General features: G+C 36.5%; 2 protein-coding genes across 4 annotated transcripts; one reads left to right on the top strand and one right to left on the bottom strand.

Moving 5' to 3' along the window:
- Positions 1-263: 263 nt before the first annotated feature.
- LOC144843025 (ADP-ribosyl cyclase/cyclic ADP-ribose hydrolase-like) lies at positions 264-19,188 on the top strand. 3 transcript variants are annotated; one of them, XM_078699670.1, is made up of 11 exons: positions 12,344-12,567; positions 13,969-14,172; positions 14,927-15,053; positions 15,281-15,493; positions 16,021-16,100; positions 16,477-16,572; positions 16,946-17,035; positions 17,145-17,212; positions 17,738-17,862; positions 18,100-18,157; positions 18,840-19,188. In XM_078699670.1, exons 2-10 carry the CDS (start codon positions 13,982-13,984, stop codon positions 18,136-18,138), a joined length of 1,029 nt encoding a protein of 342 aa, XP_078555796.1. In that variant the 5' UTR covers positions 12,344-12,567; positions 13,969-13,981; the 3' UTR covers positions 18,139-18,157; positions 18,840-19,188. The 3 variants fall into 3 exon arrangements, with proteins under 3 accessions (XP_078555795.1, XP_078555794.1, XP_078555796.1); XM_078699669.1 differs by lacking the exons at positions 12,344-12,567; positions 18,100-18,157 and adding an exon at positions 264-646; XM_078699668.1 differs by lacking the exon at positions 18,100-18,157 and having other exon boundaries at positions 12,341-12,567.
- LOC144843022 (uncharacterized) lies at positions 633-11,041 on the bottom strand. The gene is made up of 8 exons (XM_078699660.1): positions 10,957-11,041; positions 10,247-10,574; positions 8,735-8,867; positions 8,063-8,225; positions 7,526-7,696; positions 4,964-5,072; positions 2,427-4,877; positions 633-2,148 (listed from the first exon to the last, which is right to left on the bottom strand). The coding sequence occupies exons 2-8, from the start codon at positions 10,560-10,562 to the stop codon at positions 2,123-2,125; spliced, it is 3,369 nt and encodes a 1,122-aa protein (XP_078555786.1). The 5' UTR covers positions 10,563-10,574; positions 10,957-11,041; the 3' UTR covers positions 633-2,122.
- Positions 19,189-19,351: the final 163 nt, after the last annotated feature.

The raw sequence follows: 19,351 nt of genomic DNA, 5'->3' as shown, positions 1-19,351 counted from the left end.
TTACTAAGGCAACAATCAACTACATTTAAATTGTGAACAAAAACCTCTTTAATTATTGCAAAATTTAGCACAATGTTATCACCATCTATTAATAAAATCTTGCAATCTTACTTTCTCAATTACTGTAAGATTGAGCTAATTTGCATATTCAGGTGTATTCAGTCTGTCCATTGTTAACCATTTCATTTTGTAGTCAGTAGAGCCAGGCCATGAGGCAGGCAAGACACTCCAGTCTACAATGTGGAATTTCTACCAGTTTTTGCTAGGCTCAGCCCATAGCAAGACTGTCTAAGTTTAATCAATATGAGATTTATACCAGTTTTTGCTAGACTTTCTAAGATTAATCAATATGGGATTTATACCAGTTTTTGCTACACACAACCTATGACCAGACTTTCTCAGTACTTTGGATTCATAACTGTATTTGCTAATAGCAAGACTTATTACTATCTGTGATTTGCTAGGCTCAACCCATGACTTTCAGAGTTTAATCAATATGGGATTTATACCAGTTTTGCTAGGCCCAACCCATGTCAAGACTCAGTGTGTACGAATATGGGTTTTACCCAACAATGTTTGCTAGGCTCAACCAAGTGCAATACTATGGGATTTATAACTGTGTCTGCTAGGCTCATCTTTTTTATGGGTAAGACATTCACTTTGCTATTTAAACAATACTGTATTTAGTTTACATCTATTTGGCCTTACTGTGTTAGTATTCATGTCTTAGTATTTGATTTAGCTAATGTTTCAGTCTGTTTACTACACTTTGGTGCGTTTGGACAAAGACAATGTTAGTAGTCAAAAAGCAATTGGAAAAAGTCTCTAGAAAGAGAATGTTTTCCTTTAAGCGTGGTTCCCACTAGAGACACAATGACGTAATGCAACGTAAGGGATATAAACAATCACTTGTCATTGGTCAACTTGTTTGCATTGCGTCTACGTCCTTGCATTGCGTCCTAATGGGAACCAAGCTGTAGGGTGAGTACTGTACTGAGATGTGGTGTTTATGTACACAACTGTTTCTGCACACAACTGTTTCTGCATTGTGTCCGCCTATCTAAGAATTAAGCATAATTTATATATAGAAGTAATTTTAATTCATTACTGTAAAAGCGAATACTGTGTACAGCCCAGCAGTTAGCGACTAACAGGCAAAGATTTTAAGATCTATTAAGGTGATGATTTATTGTAGCAAACGCCACCAGAAACACCTACTGTAAACTATATAGATACATGCTCAATGCTTTTGAAATAGCTATATTATAGCCAAACTAGCACACTACAATACTGAGTTGATCTTTATAAATCTTTGCTGTTTTAATTTAATCTCCTGAATTCATTTTGGCAACTATAATAACCATTTTTTATCTTGTTTTAATCATCCAAAAATGTTTAAAATTTAAAACAATAGACTTCGTTTGGGAACACTTTGGATACCTTATGATAAATTTACAGAAAATGTGTTTACTTTAAATGGACATAAAAACATTAACAAATCAAAATTGATACCAAAAATTTGGGGCTGCAAATACACAATATCCCCAAAAAATCCAGACAAGGTATTTAGTTTGCCACAATTTAAAAACAGTACATAAAATGAAATGCATTAAAATTGGTCTTTATATAGTAGTAAATAGTATAAATATGCATTTACAGTACATTGAGTATTTATAGTTTAAAATCTACAGTACATTAACATTGTAGTATTTTTTAATGAGGAAAGTTTGGTTTGTCTGTTTTAGCAGGTGTAAAGCTCTACCTACACTATCAAACTAGTTTGACAAAACAAGTATGATGTGCCCAAATATGGTAGTGGTATGACCAAATATGGTAGCGGTATGACCAAATATGGTAATGATATGACATCATCGTGTTCATGCACATCACATTTTTGTGTCGCATAAAGTTTGATAGTGTAGACAGAGCTTAAGAGATAACAACCATGTTTACAAATGGTTGATTAAAAAGGAACTTAATTAGCCGCAGCTTAAATACAGAGTTTGTCAACTTTTTGTCTATACTAGCATGACCTAGATCAAAGCAAGGTATACTATTATAGCTAAGGAATTTTTATCTTGATGAAATGTTAAGTCTGCAAGTAGTCTTCTTCTTTCCCCCATCAAGGACTGTGGGGCGAACGGTCAGCTGAAAACAAAAACAATGTTTCATAGTCAGAGTCATAGTTATTTATTTACATGTGCCACTTAAAAGTGTGATTTGCCCAAATATAGCAGTGATATGCTTAAATATGGTAGTGATATGACATCATCATGTCCATATATAGGCACATCACATTTTTTTTGTCACATAAAGTTTGATAGTGTAGACAGAGCTTAACATCACCTAGCATTCTGTATGGTGAAAGGGGTAAAACTATAGTGGATTAATTTTGTGGAGAATCACACGGTTTAAGAAAAACCTACCTGATGTTGAACGCCCAGAAGCTTGACTACGGAGTGCCTGTAACGCAGAGGCTACAATAGAATTTGCTAGGTTTGTTGCCATGGCAAGTAAATTTCTCTCCTGTGCAGCTGTATCTAGGCTCACTGCTCCAGGCTGTTGTCTGTCCACAGTAGACTCTGAATCATTGTTTTTTTCAATGTCTCCAAACTGCTGTCTGAAAGCACTTGCTAAAATGTTATTAGCCAGATCGTAAGCAAACTCTTGAATGTGATTTGGTATTTCCTCTTTAAATCTGGCACTCTCCAGTTCATCCGCAAAGTCTGATAACTGTGATCCTCTTCTCGCCAGCTCTCTCTCCTGCTCAATGGATGCACGCCGAAGCTCCTCTCTAAAAATTGCTATATTTTCCTCCGTACAACTTGGTCTCTTTCCAGTGATGTCAATATTACCGATTTTGAGTAAATCTTCTGTAAAAGTGCTTGCGGAACTTGGTTGCTTTTCCCGCCGACATACTTTATGGATGCCATCACTAACAGCAGCTGAAGCTAATTTACTAGCTAGGCTATCAATACTTGTTATCTTAGGCCCAGCTCCTTCTGTTTCTTTATAGATACCATCACAAACCGCAGCTGAAGCTAATTTACTGGCTAGGCTATCAATACTTGTTATCTTAGGCCCAGCTCCTTCCGTTTCTTTATAGATACCATCACAAACCGCAGCTGAAGCTAATTTACTAGCTAGACTATCAATACTTGTTATTTTAGGCTTTGTTCTTTCTTCTTCCGTTTCTTCAATTGCAAAACGTTTCCGAAGTTCTTCTTCTAGGGCATGTTGGTTGTTTTCAAAATTATTCTTTGTCAGGTAATCCGGTGTGGGGGGTGGGGTACCAGGAATCGGCCCGCTGTTTTCTCCGGACAGGCGGTTCTCACTAGTGTCAGACATGAATGCTTGAGTGTTTCTATCAAACTTTGTCTTGATATATTTCACATTTCTACCTATAGTTTCCTGTGTACTTATTAAATTTCCTTCACTGACTTTGTCATGCACAATATTTGTAGTTGGCTCAGGAAGTTCCAATTTGTGGTTTTGTCTAAATAATTCCAAACCATTGCCAATAACCTTTGACTGATCACAGCAGATGGTGGCACTTGTCGCTACGCAACCTAAGTCTCCTAAGTTCCGTCTGCTACCATTTGAACTTTTCAACTCGTTTAATTTCTGAAGAGCGGCCTCAATAACCATTTGGGAAAATGTATTTACGTCAAAATGACTATTATGAACATCGTTTTTGTCCCGTGTCCCGCATTTAATATTACCTAATTCAACGAAACTGTCTGTTAATATTTTGTCAACACATTCGTCGGCTGAGAAACTTTTTTTGGTGACGATTACAGGGCTGCTACTTGCGTCGCTCAATGAATCAATTTTAATAATTTCATAAGAATCACTTTCTTTCATTGAAGACATGGAAGAAATGATGCTATACTCTTCTTCATTTACTGACCCAAAGCTGTCTAAATCCAACCGGTCATTGATGATGTCCTGAGCATCTTGTAACGCCAATTCAACGACATGTCCTGCAAGGTCATCGACAGCTTCAACAAAGGACGCCCTCTCTTTTTCATTAAAAATTTGTTGTCTACAAGCCTCTTCCGTATTTATTTTGGTTTTTTTTTTCAGCATGACTTCATTAATCAGTTTTTCAACAAGATTGCTCGCTAGTTTCTCTATTTTCTTGTAACTGATTTTCTTTTTCACACCACAGCAATGAAAACCATTTGCTGTTGCAGTCTTAACCCTTTCTGCAGAATTCAATTTCCCATTGGTTGACGAGAATATCAAAGATAAGCTTTGTTCTACTACGTTGTCTGCCAACTGTTCAAAGGAGTTGACTTGAGATGATGTGTCATCCGAGCTGAGTTCGGGAGTAATACTTTCGGGGGTGGGGCGTAGAGCAATGGGCCTCATGGCTACATTCACAGGTTGTTTGGCTTCAAATTGCTGTATTCCAGGAACTAACAACGAAGCAGTGTTCAATCCATGTGATACAACCGAACACGCAAGAGTCGCAGCAAATTCTTCCACATGTTGTGAATCATCTTCGTTGATTGCCGAAATCTTCTTGCCGAAATATTCATCCATTTCAGATCCAAATTCCGACAGACTTGTACTGTGATGAGATGAGAGTTCGTTGGAGCTACGTCGACGCAGCAAGTTGACGTGTAAACGGTCCGTATCCTGGGAGTAATACTGCGCAAGATTGTGCGCTAACTGCCCCGCCTCCGTGAAGCCAGCTTGCTCTCGCGCATTTGATTGGTTTGACGAGTTGCTTGAATTTTGAGATGAACGACTATCTTCAGAACTACGGCGTAGCTTATTGGTTCGTACGGCGTCGTATATTGCGCAATTTGTTATAGCTTTACTCAGTGAATTACTGTAGCCCGACACAAGTTCATATGGTGACATGAAATCTGCAAAAAATTATTTTTGAAAATTAGGTTGACTTTATTAAAATCAAAAAATCTTAAATTTTAAAGTATTATTAATTTTAACTCACTGTCATTTGTTTCTGGTGCAGTTTCATAATCACTCTCTACCGAAACATCTGATTGGTCATTAGCATCATGATAATCACTATCCTGTTCTTCTTGTCCAATCGATGAAGGCTATAGAAAACAATATGTTTAGAACATGACCCATATCAATTACTGTATACATTGGTCTAGGTTCTAACCTAACATATATTTTAGAATTCAAATGATATGTACATTTAATATTTTAATTAATAACAAGTTACTGTAGTATTATCATAAAACATGTTTTCTAATGATTTTAATGTTTACATTACACTGATATTTATGATACTGTACATTTAAAATCAAGAAGAAACACACTTATATAGACTTTAAACCAGCCTGCTTTAATCAATCTTACTTCAATCCACAAGAAAGAATTTTAGCACTATAAATAAATTGAACCCACAAAACTACAAGTAAGAAACACTTGATCAATTATTTAAATCTGTTCACTACAGTACAGAACCTTCATTGCACATACTCGATTAGAACCAATAAACATTTTTCTAACTTTTTAACCAAAACAATCAACTTAATTCCAACCTACTGTATATATAAGTCGGTTTTAAAACGAACGATGGGCTTTACACACGACTGGTTTAACTACCAATTATTTTTGATAGTCTAGTACTAGTAGACTTATTGTAGTTTATTTTTAGTACATTCAATCCAACCAGTTTATTATATTATAGATGGGCTTGGTATCCTTTCAACTCTCTTAATATCAATTTACTATGTAAACTTACTGCAATAAATGTACTATTTATATCACTACTGTAAACAATATGTGGCCATGGCCTGATAGGTTGTAAAAGTTTATTGATGCATGACTATTATTAGTTTGACAAGAATGAGAGCTATAAATAGAAACACTTGACAGATTTAGAGCAGGATGAAAAAAATATAAATATTCAGCTACATTTATGCAAACAATAGACAGTATGTGTGCTGAACTACCTGCTGATACAGCAATTATTAGTTCAGTGTATCATGACAAATTCTATGATACAGTGACACACGTGTATCACATGTGATGCCTTATTACACCACAAGCTGATTCTTGGTATTGTTTCTAAAATTTGTTTTGTGTATCATGACAAATTCTATGATACAGAGTCACACGTGTATCACATGTGATGCCTCATTACAACAGCCTAACCTAACCCTAACATGATACTATGCCATTAGTGGTAAGTAATACAGTTATCAGAACTGGATGATCATCTAAAGCTCTGTCTACACTATCAAAAAAATGTGACATGCCCAAACATGGTACTGATATGACATCATCATGTCCATATATAGGCACATCACATTTTTTTTGTCACATAAAGTTTGATAGTGTGGACAGAGCTTTAGTTTAGTACTGCATGAGCATCACCTGTCAAATGAGACGTTACGCTGTTGACCTCAAGAAAAAAAATACATTTTTTACTCTCCTCTTTAGGCCTTGACAACATCCATATTGTTACCTTAGTTACACAATCAATCTATCAAATTGTGGTTGGCTATCTGCCACACCCTCAATAAACCCAATCCTCCAGAGTTACATGGATATTTTTATGTTTATGTAATTTGCATGTGCCTCTTACACATAGCTGTCTCTCTCACATATTGCTGTCTCTTTTTGTCTCCTATCAGCTTTTTGTTGTTTCTTATACTCATTCTCCACTGACTCACTAATCAGTGGATATAATCAATATCTCTATAGCAACTTATTTTCAGACCTGTAATGTCTGATAGTAAAATATATTTTATGAATTGTAAAATGTATTTTCTGATAGGAAACGGGTAAATAAATGTTTGACATCGATCTTTTAAATTATATTTTGAAATTCTAATTTAAAATGCATTATTTAGCTTATTTTATGTATTAATAAAAAATCCTGAAAACGGTACATAAATTAAATTTGCTACACTATTCTAGAGCAAGTTGCCCACATATTAAAATGAATACTGTACTGTCACAGTACATTATTAGATTTTAAAACTATATAACTGTTTGCAGCACTTGTACAAAACACAGTATACTAATTACAAAGCTAGGAAGGTAGTTTTTGGTGGAAAGTACTTTATGTTTTGAACTCTTTATATACCATTAGGGTATCCCATAGAGGAAAATCAAAGAATTCATTGATCGAAAAATCAAGTAACGCAACAGTTCTTTTCAGATTTTTATATACGTGGTGTACCGCAAACTAACCACAAGTGTTAATAATCCATATTGTAATAAGTAACCCATTACATTTGTTGGTCTTGATGTGATTTAGCTGTAATTTATTTTTACTCTAAAGCTGTCTACACTATCAAACTAGTTTGGCAAAAAAAGTGTGATGTGCCCAATAAGGTAGTGATATGACATCATCATGTCCATATATGGGCACATCACATTTTTTGTCACATAAAGTTTGATAGTATAGACTGACAGTGCTTTAGGCGATGTATTGTTACCATTATGGGATTAGATAGTAATTTTAAATTTGAGGAATTGCTCTTCTCTATAAATAATTTAAAAAAAATTGACTGTGTTCTTTATAACTTACTTCTTCAATAATGGTTAGATTCAATGCGTGACCTTTGACCACTACTCCGTCACGTATCCCAGAAATGTCAATGACATCATTAGCTCCAATTGGTGGCAACAGCAGTGATGCAGGTAGCAGGAGGGGGCACACACACATGCCTTTGTTGGTCTGTTCTGTTGTGGTTTTAAACTGCAGAAAAGAAAATGAAAAACGTTAATTAATAATGTCTTATTCTTATATAGTGCATATAAGCAAATTATTACCCCGGTAATTTTTTGGATCATACACGTATAGAAACACTACTCCCATAATGATGCAGCTAGTAATCAGGGCAAAGTTGTGTCTTGATCTAACCGGTACCCATTTTATACACCTGGGTGGAGAGAGGCAAATGTAAGTAAAGTGTCTTGCCTATGGATACAAGCAATGCGGTGAGAGTTGGATTCGAATCATATCACGATCAGTAATCCAACGTCCAACACACTGCGCCACACACCCTCAAAACTTAAACAAGATCCTCTACTGGGACCAACATTTCATTCTTAATCTTTGTACCTTTAAAACATGCTGGCTAGGATCCTTGTCACGCTTCAATGCATCCACCTTCAGTTTGAAGACAACCTTTCCTAAACATGTTGAATGGCCATTACCTATATCCTCAAAAAACTTAAAAACACAACGCAGTTTCTCGTACATAACATCTCTTGATCGTTCAAAGCTGAAAATGAGAGATTTTAAGAAGGTTATGGTAATAAAAAACATAAATTCATATTGACAGTACAAATTGTACTAATTTTTATTTCTAAAAATGAAGCAGATTAAAACATATTATGTTTTGTTTAATGTACTTACACTTGTCATCAGTATCTTAAATGTAAGATTCTATGTGAGCCTAATTTGTTTATATTTTATATTCAACATATTGTATAGGCATTATATTATATATATTGGTAGTGTTATGCCCAAATATGGTAGCGATATGACATCATCATGTCCATATATGGGCACATCACATTTTTTGTGTCCCATAAAGTTTGATAGTGTAAAAACCATGTCAACATTATGCTTCTGCAGGTACTGCAGTAACTAGGTTTTTTTGCGCATTAATGCATTTCCTTAAATGAATTTTAGTTTATTTTAAAGTAGAAATTTATAAATAAATAATGTGTATGATTGTACTCTTTGCTGCAGTAACTGCAGTAGAATAATTGTGACATCGTCCCTTACCTTGAAAGAAACGAGACAAGCGGATGAACTGTTACTTGTTGTGCTAGTGGTATGGTACACAGAACACAATTGGCCATCAAACTCACAAGGAACTCACTACTTACAGTACTTGTAAGTGCTAAACTACCAGTCTCTAAATAAGTATCAAAATTGGAAATATTAGGGGTTTTATCTTAAAGCTCTGTCTACACTATCAAACTAGTTTTTACAAAAAAGTGTGATGTGCCCAAATATGCTATTATATGACATTATCGTGTTCATAAATTGGGTACATCACATTTCTTTGTCACATACAGTAAAGTGTGATAGTGTAGACAGAGCTTAAGAATGTATGATACTTATATATATTTATACTTATAATATTATTAAGTATATCACTGTAGGGAATGAGGCCTTCTTACAAAATTGGAAAATTAGTGAGTGTACTGCTACTCAGATCCCATGGATTTACCCAAGTCTTATGTCTGAATTCAGCCTAATTCAGGGGATGGGATTATACTTAAGCATGGGATTATAATTGAGCATTGGATTATATTCGGTCATACACTGTATTATAGTTTCATATGCACACTCCAGAATTTACGATACAATATTTAATAGCACTAGTATGTAATTGTTTATATAACTTCTGGTTGAGAAGACTGTTAATTTAATTAAAGGTATAAATCAAATTTTGTGTGAATGGTTCAATGGATAATTTACATAAGTAAGCTAAGAGTAGATTGAGTTGTGTGGGATGCACTGTGGTTTTGTGAAAATTAGATATATCACATTTAAAGCCCTGGGAAATAGAAGATATGGTTCTTCTTGTCAGACGACCATGTGCAAAAGTCACCCACCTGCATAAAAATCATCTTTTTAAAAAAAATAAACCATTACAGTGAAAAAATACAAATATTGTTAATAATCTCTGTATATTTCACAAAACATTTTTTATTCTATGTCTTTAGGCAATGTGGCCAAGGATTACCAATAGTAAATTAATCATTGTCCTATCAGATAGGTGGTAATCCCCTTGATACAGGGGCTATTTTGTGAACTAGTTCACCGGGGTAACCTCCTGCTCTTCTCGAATAATGAACTGGGTTCTTTAAAGTGCAACTGTGTACACTGGACCTACGGTTTATAGTCCTTATCCGAGAAGACTTTTTCCACCATCAGAACTAGGAGCGAGTCGGCCTCGAACCCTTGCCGATGTTGTTGGCTTTTTAGGTACGGTAAACGGCGACTCGCTATGAATTAATTGTAATTTAATGTAAAGGTTTAGGCTCAACAGATACAGTACTGTAGGTGTAGGACTACCTAGGCTGCCACATACTGTTGAGTAGTGAGACATGTTTGTTGATATAGGTATATATCCTCCCTCAAACTGTTGTTCAGACAAGATCCAAATACTGTATTTCCCATGGCCTAAAGAGTAGGATGTTAATTTACACAACAGCTAATCTATTCTATTGAGTATGGGGAGACAAAGTGATGTACAATATCAAGATGAAGTGAACTTTTGTTTACCATTTATTTCCCTGTATGTCTGCCAACTCTCCTTCAGTTTAAATTTGTTTACTGACTGCGCAGCTTTTGCTAATACTGGTAAAACTGTTTGTACTATTTTGCATTGTTCATCTTTTGATGCACCTTCAATTAAAAACTTCTCTATAAGATGATGAGGCGTGGACGCCACTTCCGCACCGTGAACCTGACGGGTAATTGCCAAGAGGGCTTCTGAAGCGTCTTTGACGCTACGAACATCAACAAGTTTGCCAATCAACATAGATATCTTGTTCCAATCTGGACGTTCACATGGTAGTCTAAAACCGTGTGATTCCATTCTAATACTTTGCTGTCAAAAATAAAAAATAGAGGTTAATAATAAAAGTCTGTTCTTATTATTATTAATTTATTTGGTTCAACTGTTTCTACTACTACTAGGCGTAGGCTACTACTACTGAGTACTGTCGTACTGTACAAATGATGATTTGGTATCTTGAACTGCAATCTGCTAAGAAATTTGACTAACATAGGTCCTCTCAGATCTAGGCTAGATTGACATTAGTGAAAATAAACTAGCATAGGCTAGGGCCCACTCCCACACTGACTGGCATTTCAGCTGACCTGAGCTACCTATTATCTACGCTAGGCCTACGTATGGAAATATTAATGTTTTACACCAACTGTTAATTACAATTCACCAATTCAACATTTAACAGAACTAGTAAGCTTACGTTATAGACAAATTGTAACTTTTATTATGTTATTTAGGTCGATTCGCTAGGCCCCTCTCAGCAGACAATCAGCACACGACGTCCTCTCAAACACTCTGGTTGTCGATTTTTGTTTTCTTTTTGCACGTTCACGTTTTGTTGATATAGCGTCCTCTATAAAATCGAAAACTTTGGATTCCTGGGTTTACCACCTTTTACACAGCTTTACGACCTTTTTATTTTAATTGATTAAAAAACATGGATGTACATTTAAAATTTAGCATGGTATTAAATTTTGCAATCTATTTTCGCCTTGAAATTAATCAACTTTATTTAACTTATATAGAATAATATCACAAAGGTATGTTAAGCTCTGTCTACACTATCAAACGTTATGTGACAAAACATGTAATGTGCCCATATATGGACATGATGATGTCATATCACTGCCATATTTGAGCATATCACTACCATATTTGGGCACACACAGCGTTAGCCTAGCTGCAATTAAATACAATGTTTCCATGAATGCGGTTCACTCTTTTACGGTCACCTTGCACTGTTTACAAATAACAAAATATTTTAAAAATGTTAAATGAAAAATTGAATGTGCTGTCACATTCAACGAATTGAAAAAAAAACAACCATTAACTTTCAACAAAAGAGTATCAGAAAAAAGGGTGATTTAATAACTAGTTTGGCAAATTCTAGTTGCTAATTGTTTTCACAGTAGCCTATTGTACTGTCCCCAAAACATGAAAAAGATGAACTTAAAATCAAACTTTGAATACAAATGCAATTTTTTAAACAAAAACGAAACAAAATGATCTCGCTTATAAAAAAAGACAAATGAAGGGTAATTTGAAAAACCCGTTGACTTCAGACAATTTAAACAAGGCCAACAGCCATAAGTCGCGTGCTAAAACGCATAATGATACCAGACCGACCGACCGACCGACCGACATAGTGAATATAGAGTCGCGTCCACGCGACTAAAAATTAAAATTAAGGTCAGGTATTTTTGGTCAAAATGAATAAGTATTATGTGACATGAAAATGAAAAATGGACATTATATTTAAATGGCAATTTTTAGAAATTATAGTAGAAACGTCGCAATATTCTGTAATGTTTTGTGCGTCTATCAACTAATACATCTATTCATTAAATCGCTTGAAGCCATCATTACAAATTTATCAAACATCATTTTAACAAATAGATCGAATTCTATTTTTTGTATAGAATCAACTCACGTGAATCATCTTCATTTCGAACATACACTCAGAATGCACGATTTGACCTTTTTAATAACAAACAAACAGCCATTTACATATCCGAATCCCAAAGGGTTAGTTATGTCATCAGCCACTACTAGAGGCCTAGGTGCGTATATTTACGGTAATACATCGAGCAACCAATTTAACTACTGGAAATTGCACCATCGCATTGTAATATTGTGTATGGTTTAAAATCGCATGTCACGACGAATCAGGAAATCATTTGTAAACAAACTTCCTAAGGTTTTGACCGTCAATGTCCTGTTCAAGACACAAATTGTTCTTCACACACAGTGTGGGTATTAAAGTGCGTGTTTCCAATCCGAAGACTGACTGCGGACCAGTGGGACCAGTAAGGTAAGTAACCTGCATGATTCAGTGGTATGGTAGTCAAATTGATTCATTTATTGCCATTACAACACTTAGGCCTAAAATAACTTTCAAAAAATCATTATGATATTTGGCTGTAGCGAAACTGTTAGGCTGTATGATTCTATGGCCTCATAATATTCGATGTGCCGTTTTGTTTATTGAAGAGAAGATCAGAGATTTCGTTCTTCCCTCCTGCATGCTGGAAAGGCTCATTAATGTTATTTGTGGACATGTTGGATTTTCCATTAGCTTACCGATGGCATTGTTCCCAATCATTTCAACCAGCTTCCGCCATCCGTATACGGTATTTGCTGGTAGGCCTGTGTTCACTTTCATTGATCAAATTATAGGACAACAATTTATCTGCATACTGTAGTAATTTGGTAATAACAGTGATATAATAATCTGCATTAGACTGGTTGATTAGTCAGGAAAAACAATTATGTAAACCAGGATATGGAGAGGAAATACCTTGGGGTATTTTCCGGTACCTTTCTTGTACCTCGCAACGACACACGTATAACCATGGGGAAATTACACTGTACTGTTGATACTGTTGGAATTAGGCAACCTCAACGCAATTCCCTCCCCATACAGTCGTCGTTTTCTTTAGTGTTTTTAGAAAACAAAAACATGATAACATTTAATTGTACCTTGCACTAGATGTGCAACATTATAAGTAGGCTACATTAACGTTTTTTGTTTTACCAGGGAAAACATGGGAGATATTTAAAGCATAATTCCCCGTGCCATGACTCGGCAGCGTAGAAACATTTATAATTATATACGTACAACAAACTGACACTTACCAAAGTACTAGACTCTAAATTTAGGGAATGCGGAAGATCATTTTTGGCTTTAAAATTCCATTTGATTGATTTCTTGTTTTTTGTTTGTAAAATATTTCTTTTTTTAGCATGAACAAATGGTTATTGATAACCATTTCAAGCGTATCTGCGGGTCAATGTCGAGATATACTTTACTTATCCGGTACAATTCAATTCCTAATTCACACATCAACATTTCTATCCTACATCAACACATAGTTGATTTAACATATAAGTCAATTGCAACCGTATAAACAGGGAACACCTCTATTAAAGGTCGACTCGGAGTGACACTGCAACCAACACCTATTCAGGGAACACCTCTATTAAAGGTCGACTCGGAGTGACACTGCAACCAACACCTATTCAGGGAACACCTCAATTAAGGTCGAGACACATTTTTGTATCCCAAAGGTGTCTTAATAGGGCAACTGATAAAATACCAAACGAATCATACTCCAAATATGGTCATCACGTAGTTTCATTATACAGTAGTTATCCTTGGCGGATAACTCTCCTTAATTGTTCACATTTATTTTTAAATGATATGATTTTGCAGTTAAATTGCAAAGATGGTTATTTTCTTGATGTTGAGTTTACTTGCTGCACTTACCCAGGAGGGGGACACGTATCGGTTCCCAAGATACCCTGCTGGTGATGGGACCACGCCAAATATCCTCGACCTTATCGAAGGCAGATGCTTTGAGTATTTGGAATGTGTTCCACCGATTAACAGCAACATCGAGTGTGACCCTGATTTTAGGTACAGTATCCAAATAAAAGTTACTTCGTTTTTAAATGTTATAATTCTCAATGCATATAATAGGCCTACAACGCTGTAAAACCACACCAGTTAGGCCCTATTCCTCGTTCCGGGCAGCATGGCTGTGACTTTTCAATTAGTCAATTACGATTTGGCTTATTCTCAGGAACGTGTGGAGAGAACGCCATATCTGTAAAATTAGAATACAATCTATAAGGTTATAATAATATGTTTTAAAACATGTCGCCTAGGTCTAAGAGCCCACAGCTCTTAGAACTAGTCTCCTACCCCGTCCGTTCCCCATCTGTCACCATCCGTCCTCCATCCGTACCCCATCTGTACCCCATCCGTCCTCCATCCGTACCCCATCCGTCCTCCATCCGTACCCCATCCGTCCTCAATCCGTCCCCACCCGTCCTCCATCCGTACCCCATCCGTCCTCCATCCGTACCCCATCCGTCCTCAATCCGTCCCCACCCGTCCTCCATCCGTACCTCATCCGTCCTCCACCCGTACCCTATCCGTCCTCCATTCGTCATCATCCGTCCTCCATTCGTCATCATCCGTCCGTCCTCCATCCGTCCTCCATCCGTACCCCATCCGTCCTCCATCCGTCCGCCCGCCGTCCGTTCCCCATTCGTCACCATCCATCCGTCCCAATCCGTCCTCCATTCGTCACCATCCGTCCCCCAATTGAACATACTTAATTAAAGGCATCAATGATATAAAGTAATACTCATTTAATTACTTATAGATTCAACTGCACGTCCCTCGTAATGGACTTTAAGAAGGACATTGCGTATCAAGAACCTTGCACATTAGGACCTGATGCATTTGACAATTTTGTAAACAACACCGCTCAGGAATTTCCTCCGAACTCAGTAAGAATCACCATTAATTCTATTAATGAGCTCTGTCACACTATCAAACTAGTTTGTGATGTGCCCGAATATGTAGTGCGATATGACGTCATCGTTACCTGACCTCCCATAAGACAGGCGTCGCATGTGATGATATTCACGCTGTATTACAGAATTGTCCATGATACTGATATCAATATTGTCATATGTGGAATTACGATTGAGGTTCTTAATCTTTCTATCATCAGCATCTGCTATGGTCTGGAACTAAGGAAATTTCTCACGTGTATGGTCTATTTACCAGGCGTAAAACATTAGAAGATTCTTTGGTGGGGTTTATGATGAATGACGTAGCCTTCTGTGGGTCAGTTGAGACTGGCTTTGACTTTCGCCAATGTCCATCTTGCCAAACATTCTCAGAATCAGCGTCTGGAATATTTTGGCCAAAAGCGTCAGCAATGGTCAGTACAATACTTTTCTTTACGCGTGGTTCCTGCGTCACGCAACACAAGGGTGTACGCGCAACGCAAGGGAGTTGACCAATGACAAGCCACTGTTCGAATAATCAATCACTTGTGATTGGTTAAATCACTGATGTTGCGTTACGTCCTTGCGTTGCGTCTCAAGTAGGAACCAAGCTTTGTCAAAAGTATATATAAAATGCATATCGTTCTTGATTACTTACTCATAACTTTCTATCTTTTTTTTATCATCTTTTTTTTATCCTGCTCCTGTGTCAGCCATCATCAGTGGTATGCTTAGTAACCACCATACATCTCAATCTTATTTTTAATAATTCATAATTTTCAAGTATAACAATGCAACATTGGGAAGGTAGGCCTACAGCCGAGAGTGTTCAATTTGAGGATTTGCACTCTCAGGTGCCTTTCCCAACAGGCCTTAGTATGTTATAGTACTTAAAGGTTACAATAAAACAAGTAAATATGCAACAATATTTGTCTTTATAAATATGTTTATAATATTATAGTTTGCTAGTTTGGCATCGGGAGAAGTTGAAGTAGTTCTAAGCGCCTCAAATGGCGGACGTCCGTCGTTTCGTAACGGCAGGTAAGGTTATCCGTTTGTTTAAACTTTGTTCCCACTAGGACACACATGATGTAAGTGCAGCAAGTAATTTGACCAATCACAAGCGATGGATTATTTGAACTGTCGCTTGTCATTTGTCTACTTGCTTGCGCTTACGTCCTTGGTTCGGGTTCTACTAGTGGGAAAGACGTCTTAAGCTTGGTTCTAACGCAAGGTAACGCAATAACGTAACGTGTAACATAAAGTAATTTGTTTCATAGCGACAGTGAATACTTACGTCGATTTAGTAAGTGCGTGCGTGCCACATCTATATCTTGCAGTATGGCAAACTATTTAAATAATATCATTTTTTCAATAACATTTTATGCTAATTTACTTGTATTTTGATTGTATTCAGTATTTTTAGATCAATTGAGGTTCCCAGACTAACAAGTAGTAAAGTATCTAAACTTACTACCATTTTGGTAAGAGATCTTGGCGATAATTCAACAACGTAAGTATTCTTATTGCAGTAGGACGTAAACACAACGCAAGCGTGTTAACCAAGCGACAGTTCGAATAATCCATCGCTTGTGATTGGTCAATTCACTGACGTTGTTGTTGCGCCATTGTGTTGCGTCTCTAGTGGGAACCAAGCATTACGACGAAACGCAAGGACGTAAACGCAACGGAAGCGAGTTGACCAATGACAAGCGACATTTCGAGCAATCCATCGCTTCTGATTGGTAAACTCACTTGCGTTGCGTCGCTAGTGGGAATCAAGCTGGCTTTAACAGTGTTTGTAGTAGAATGCTTCTCATCGTAATCGCTTTTCAATAATTACCATTCATTTATCAAGAATTCTCTCTATGTATATTTAACTAAAGGAGTGAACACTGCGGAACTGGCTCACTTTTGGAATTAAAGAATATTATGCACGAGAAAAATATCACTTTTTCTTGCGAAGAAAATCCAAAGTAAGTCATACGTTTTCTTTTTCTTTGTCAAACTAGTTTGATAGTGTAGACAGAGCTTAACATAAATTTCCCGCCATCACCCCTCTACTTCCGTCCAATTTTCTTTCAGTCGAATCAGAGCGATTCAGTGTGCAACAAACCCACGAGCGAAGGAATGCATTGATCTTTTTAATTCAGGTAAAATCGTATCTGCGTCATTCACGCATTTATTTTTAATCCGTAATATCAGGCAAGAGCGAAATGTCACTCTTCCCTGGTAATATTGTCACATCGTTGTTGCCTTGATGCTTTTTGTAACAAATCTCAACTTAAATACAGGGAATATATTGTGTTTTAAATCGATTTCATATCGATTGGCGCGCGCATAGCCGCATGGAGCGTCGTGAAAACGAAACATTCATGTTTTATTTTGTTTGCCGGAGCCGGAGCGGAACCATACCGGCGGAACCGGCGTGAAAGACCAGGAAAAGTTAGTCCTCTTTTCTAGAATACAGGATGAGGCCATACGTTTTTAGTAGCTGATTACCCTCTAATCTACGGCGCTGCTCAGAATTGTTTTTGTCCGAATACAATCAATTACGTGTATAATTGTATTTTGTCGACAAAATTAGCAATGTCCCGAACGGCGCCTCGTAACATTGCTCCGTACTAATCAAATGCGCCAATAATTGATATTCATATCATTTCTTCCAACACTGATAGATAAAGAATCATGCTCAAGTTATACAGCCTTCATTGTTGTGATTGTGATTCTAGTTATCATTATCATTGTGGTGTGTCTGTTGTCCTTGTATTACTTTTGTGTGTACAAGCATACAAAGGATCAGGTGAGAGAACAAAACAATTACACAATTATAATGTTGTAATTAATCGGGGATTCTAATGTTTTTTTAAAGGTAAAAATATCTATATATATAGTTGATAATATTAGTGAGCATGCATGTGGACATTCATTGTAATAAAACATGGATTGATGGTACGTCCTCATTAACTGTAGTTAAACTGGTGTAGTGATATCTTATGTATTGTATGTATTTTTAAATTGATATTGTTCTTGTATTTAGAGTGACAAGGCTAAACTCACTGTATGTTGTAATGCATGATGTCATGGGGCTATGTCAGGTAGAGCTTCTATTGCAATCCTATATATAATATTTTGTTTTTGCTTCATTTGCAGAAGAGACATAAACTGTTAGTAGGCCTACGCGCGCGTTCGAAAGCCGATGAAAGTTGAATTTAGTAAGTGCGCGTTCGAAAGATGATGACAGTTTAATTTAGTAAGCGCGCGTTCGAAAGTTGATGAAAGGCTACTTTCGTACGTGCGCGTTCGAAAGATGATGAAAGTTTAATTTAGTACGCGCACGTTTGAAAGCTAATGAAAGTATAATCTAGTACGCGCGCGTTCGAAAGCTGATGAAAGTCTACTTTCGTAAGTGCGCGTTCGAAAGATGATGAAAGTCTACTTTCGTACGTGCGCGTTCGAAATATGATGAAAGTCTACTTTCGTACGTGCGCGTTCGAAAGCTGATGAATATTTAATTTAGTACGTACGCGTTTAAAAACTATACGCACGCGTCACCTTTTCGTTTAGCCGCTGACAACAGTGTTCTGATATATTACATATGATTACATCATTCTCAATAGCGTCATTTGCATGTTTCTATCACGGTAATCATATTAATAATGCATGAATATAATACTTAATAGGAAAATAGTTCAGATAGTTATCGCATCCTGTAATAGTCTGGAAAATAGAAACCATAGAAAGGTCGTGTGATCATATTATTTAAATTTATTCTTTCAGAAATACAAAACGTTTACATCCGATAAAAAGTCTGAGAATAGAGCATCTCAAAGTATGGATGTCCCTATACCCATGGATGATATCGTGCAGGTTTAACTAAATCATTGCGTTATGAGATGAGAAAATCTGCGAGACTCCTCAATTGAAACTTGAATTTTAAGTGAAGGAAATGAAATAAGACTATTAATATTGATTGATCAATCTTACTTCCAACATTATAAAAATGAAATGCGTATTGTTGGGCACCCACTTACACATTTCTGGTGCTAGTTTTCCGAAAAGTGATGTCCAAATTCTTTGCGACAAATGACGTAATTGCACGCGCGACATATGACGTAATTGCACGCGCGACATAAACAGTGTTCCACGCGACACCTTTCCAAGTTTTTTTTACAAGACATAAGAGAGCGAGAGTGTCCCAAACTAAACGAAACAATGTTACGATTTTTGTACTGCTTTTTAATACGTTTTTTGACAAATTTATAATTAAAAAAATTGAATTCAAAAGTCAG

The sequence above is a fragment of the Antedon bifida genome, chromosome 5 (assembly GCF_963402885.1).
Source record: "Antedon bifida chromosome 5, ecAntBifi1.1, whole genome shotgun sequence".
Classification (NCBI taxonomy): domain Eukaryota; kingdom Metazoa; phylum Echinodermata; class Crinoidea; order Comatulida; family Antedonidae; genus Antedon; species Antedon bifida.
The sequence above is the reverse complement of the archived record's forward strand: the minus strand, read 5'-3'. Positions and strand labels throughout refer to the sequence as shown.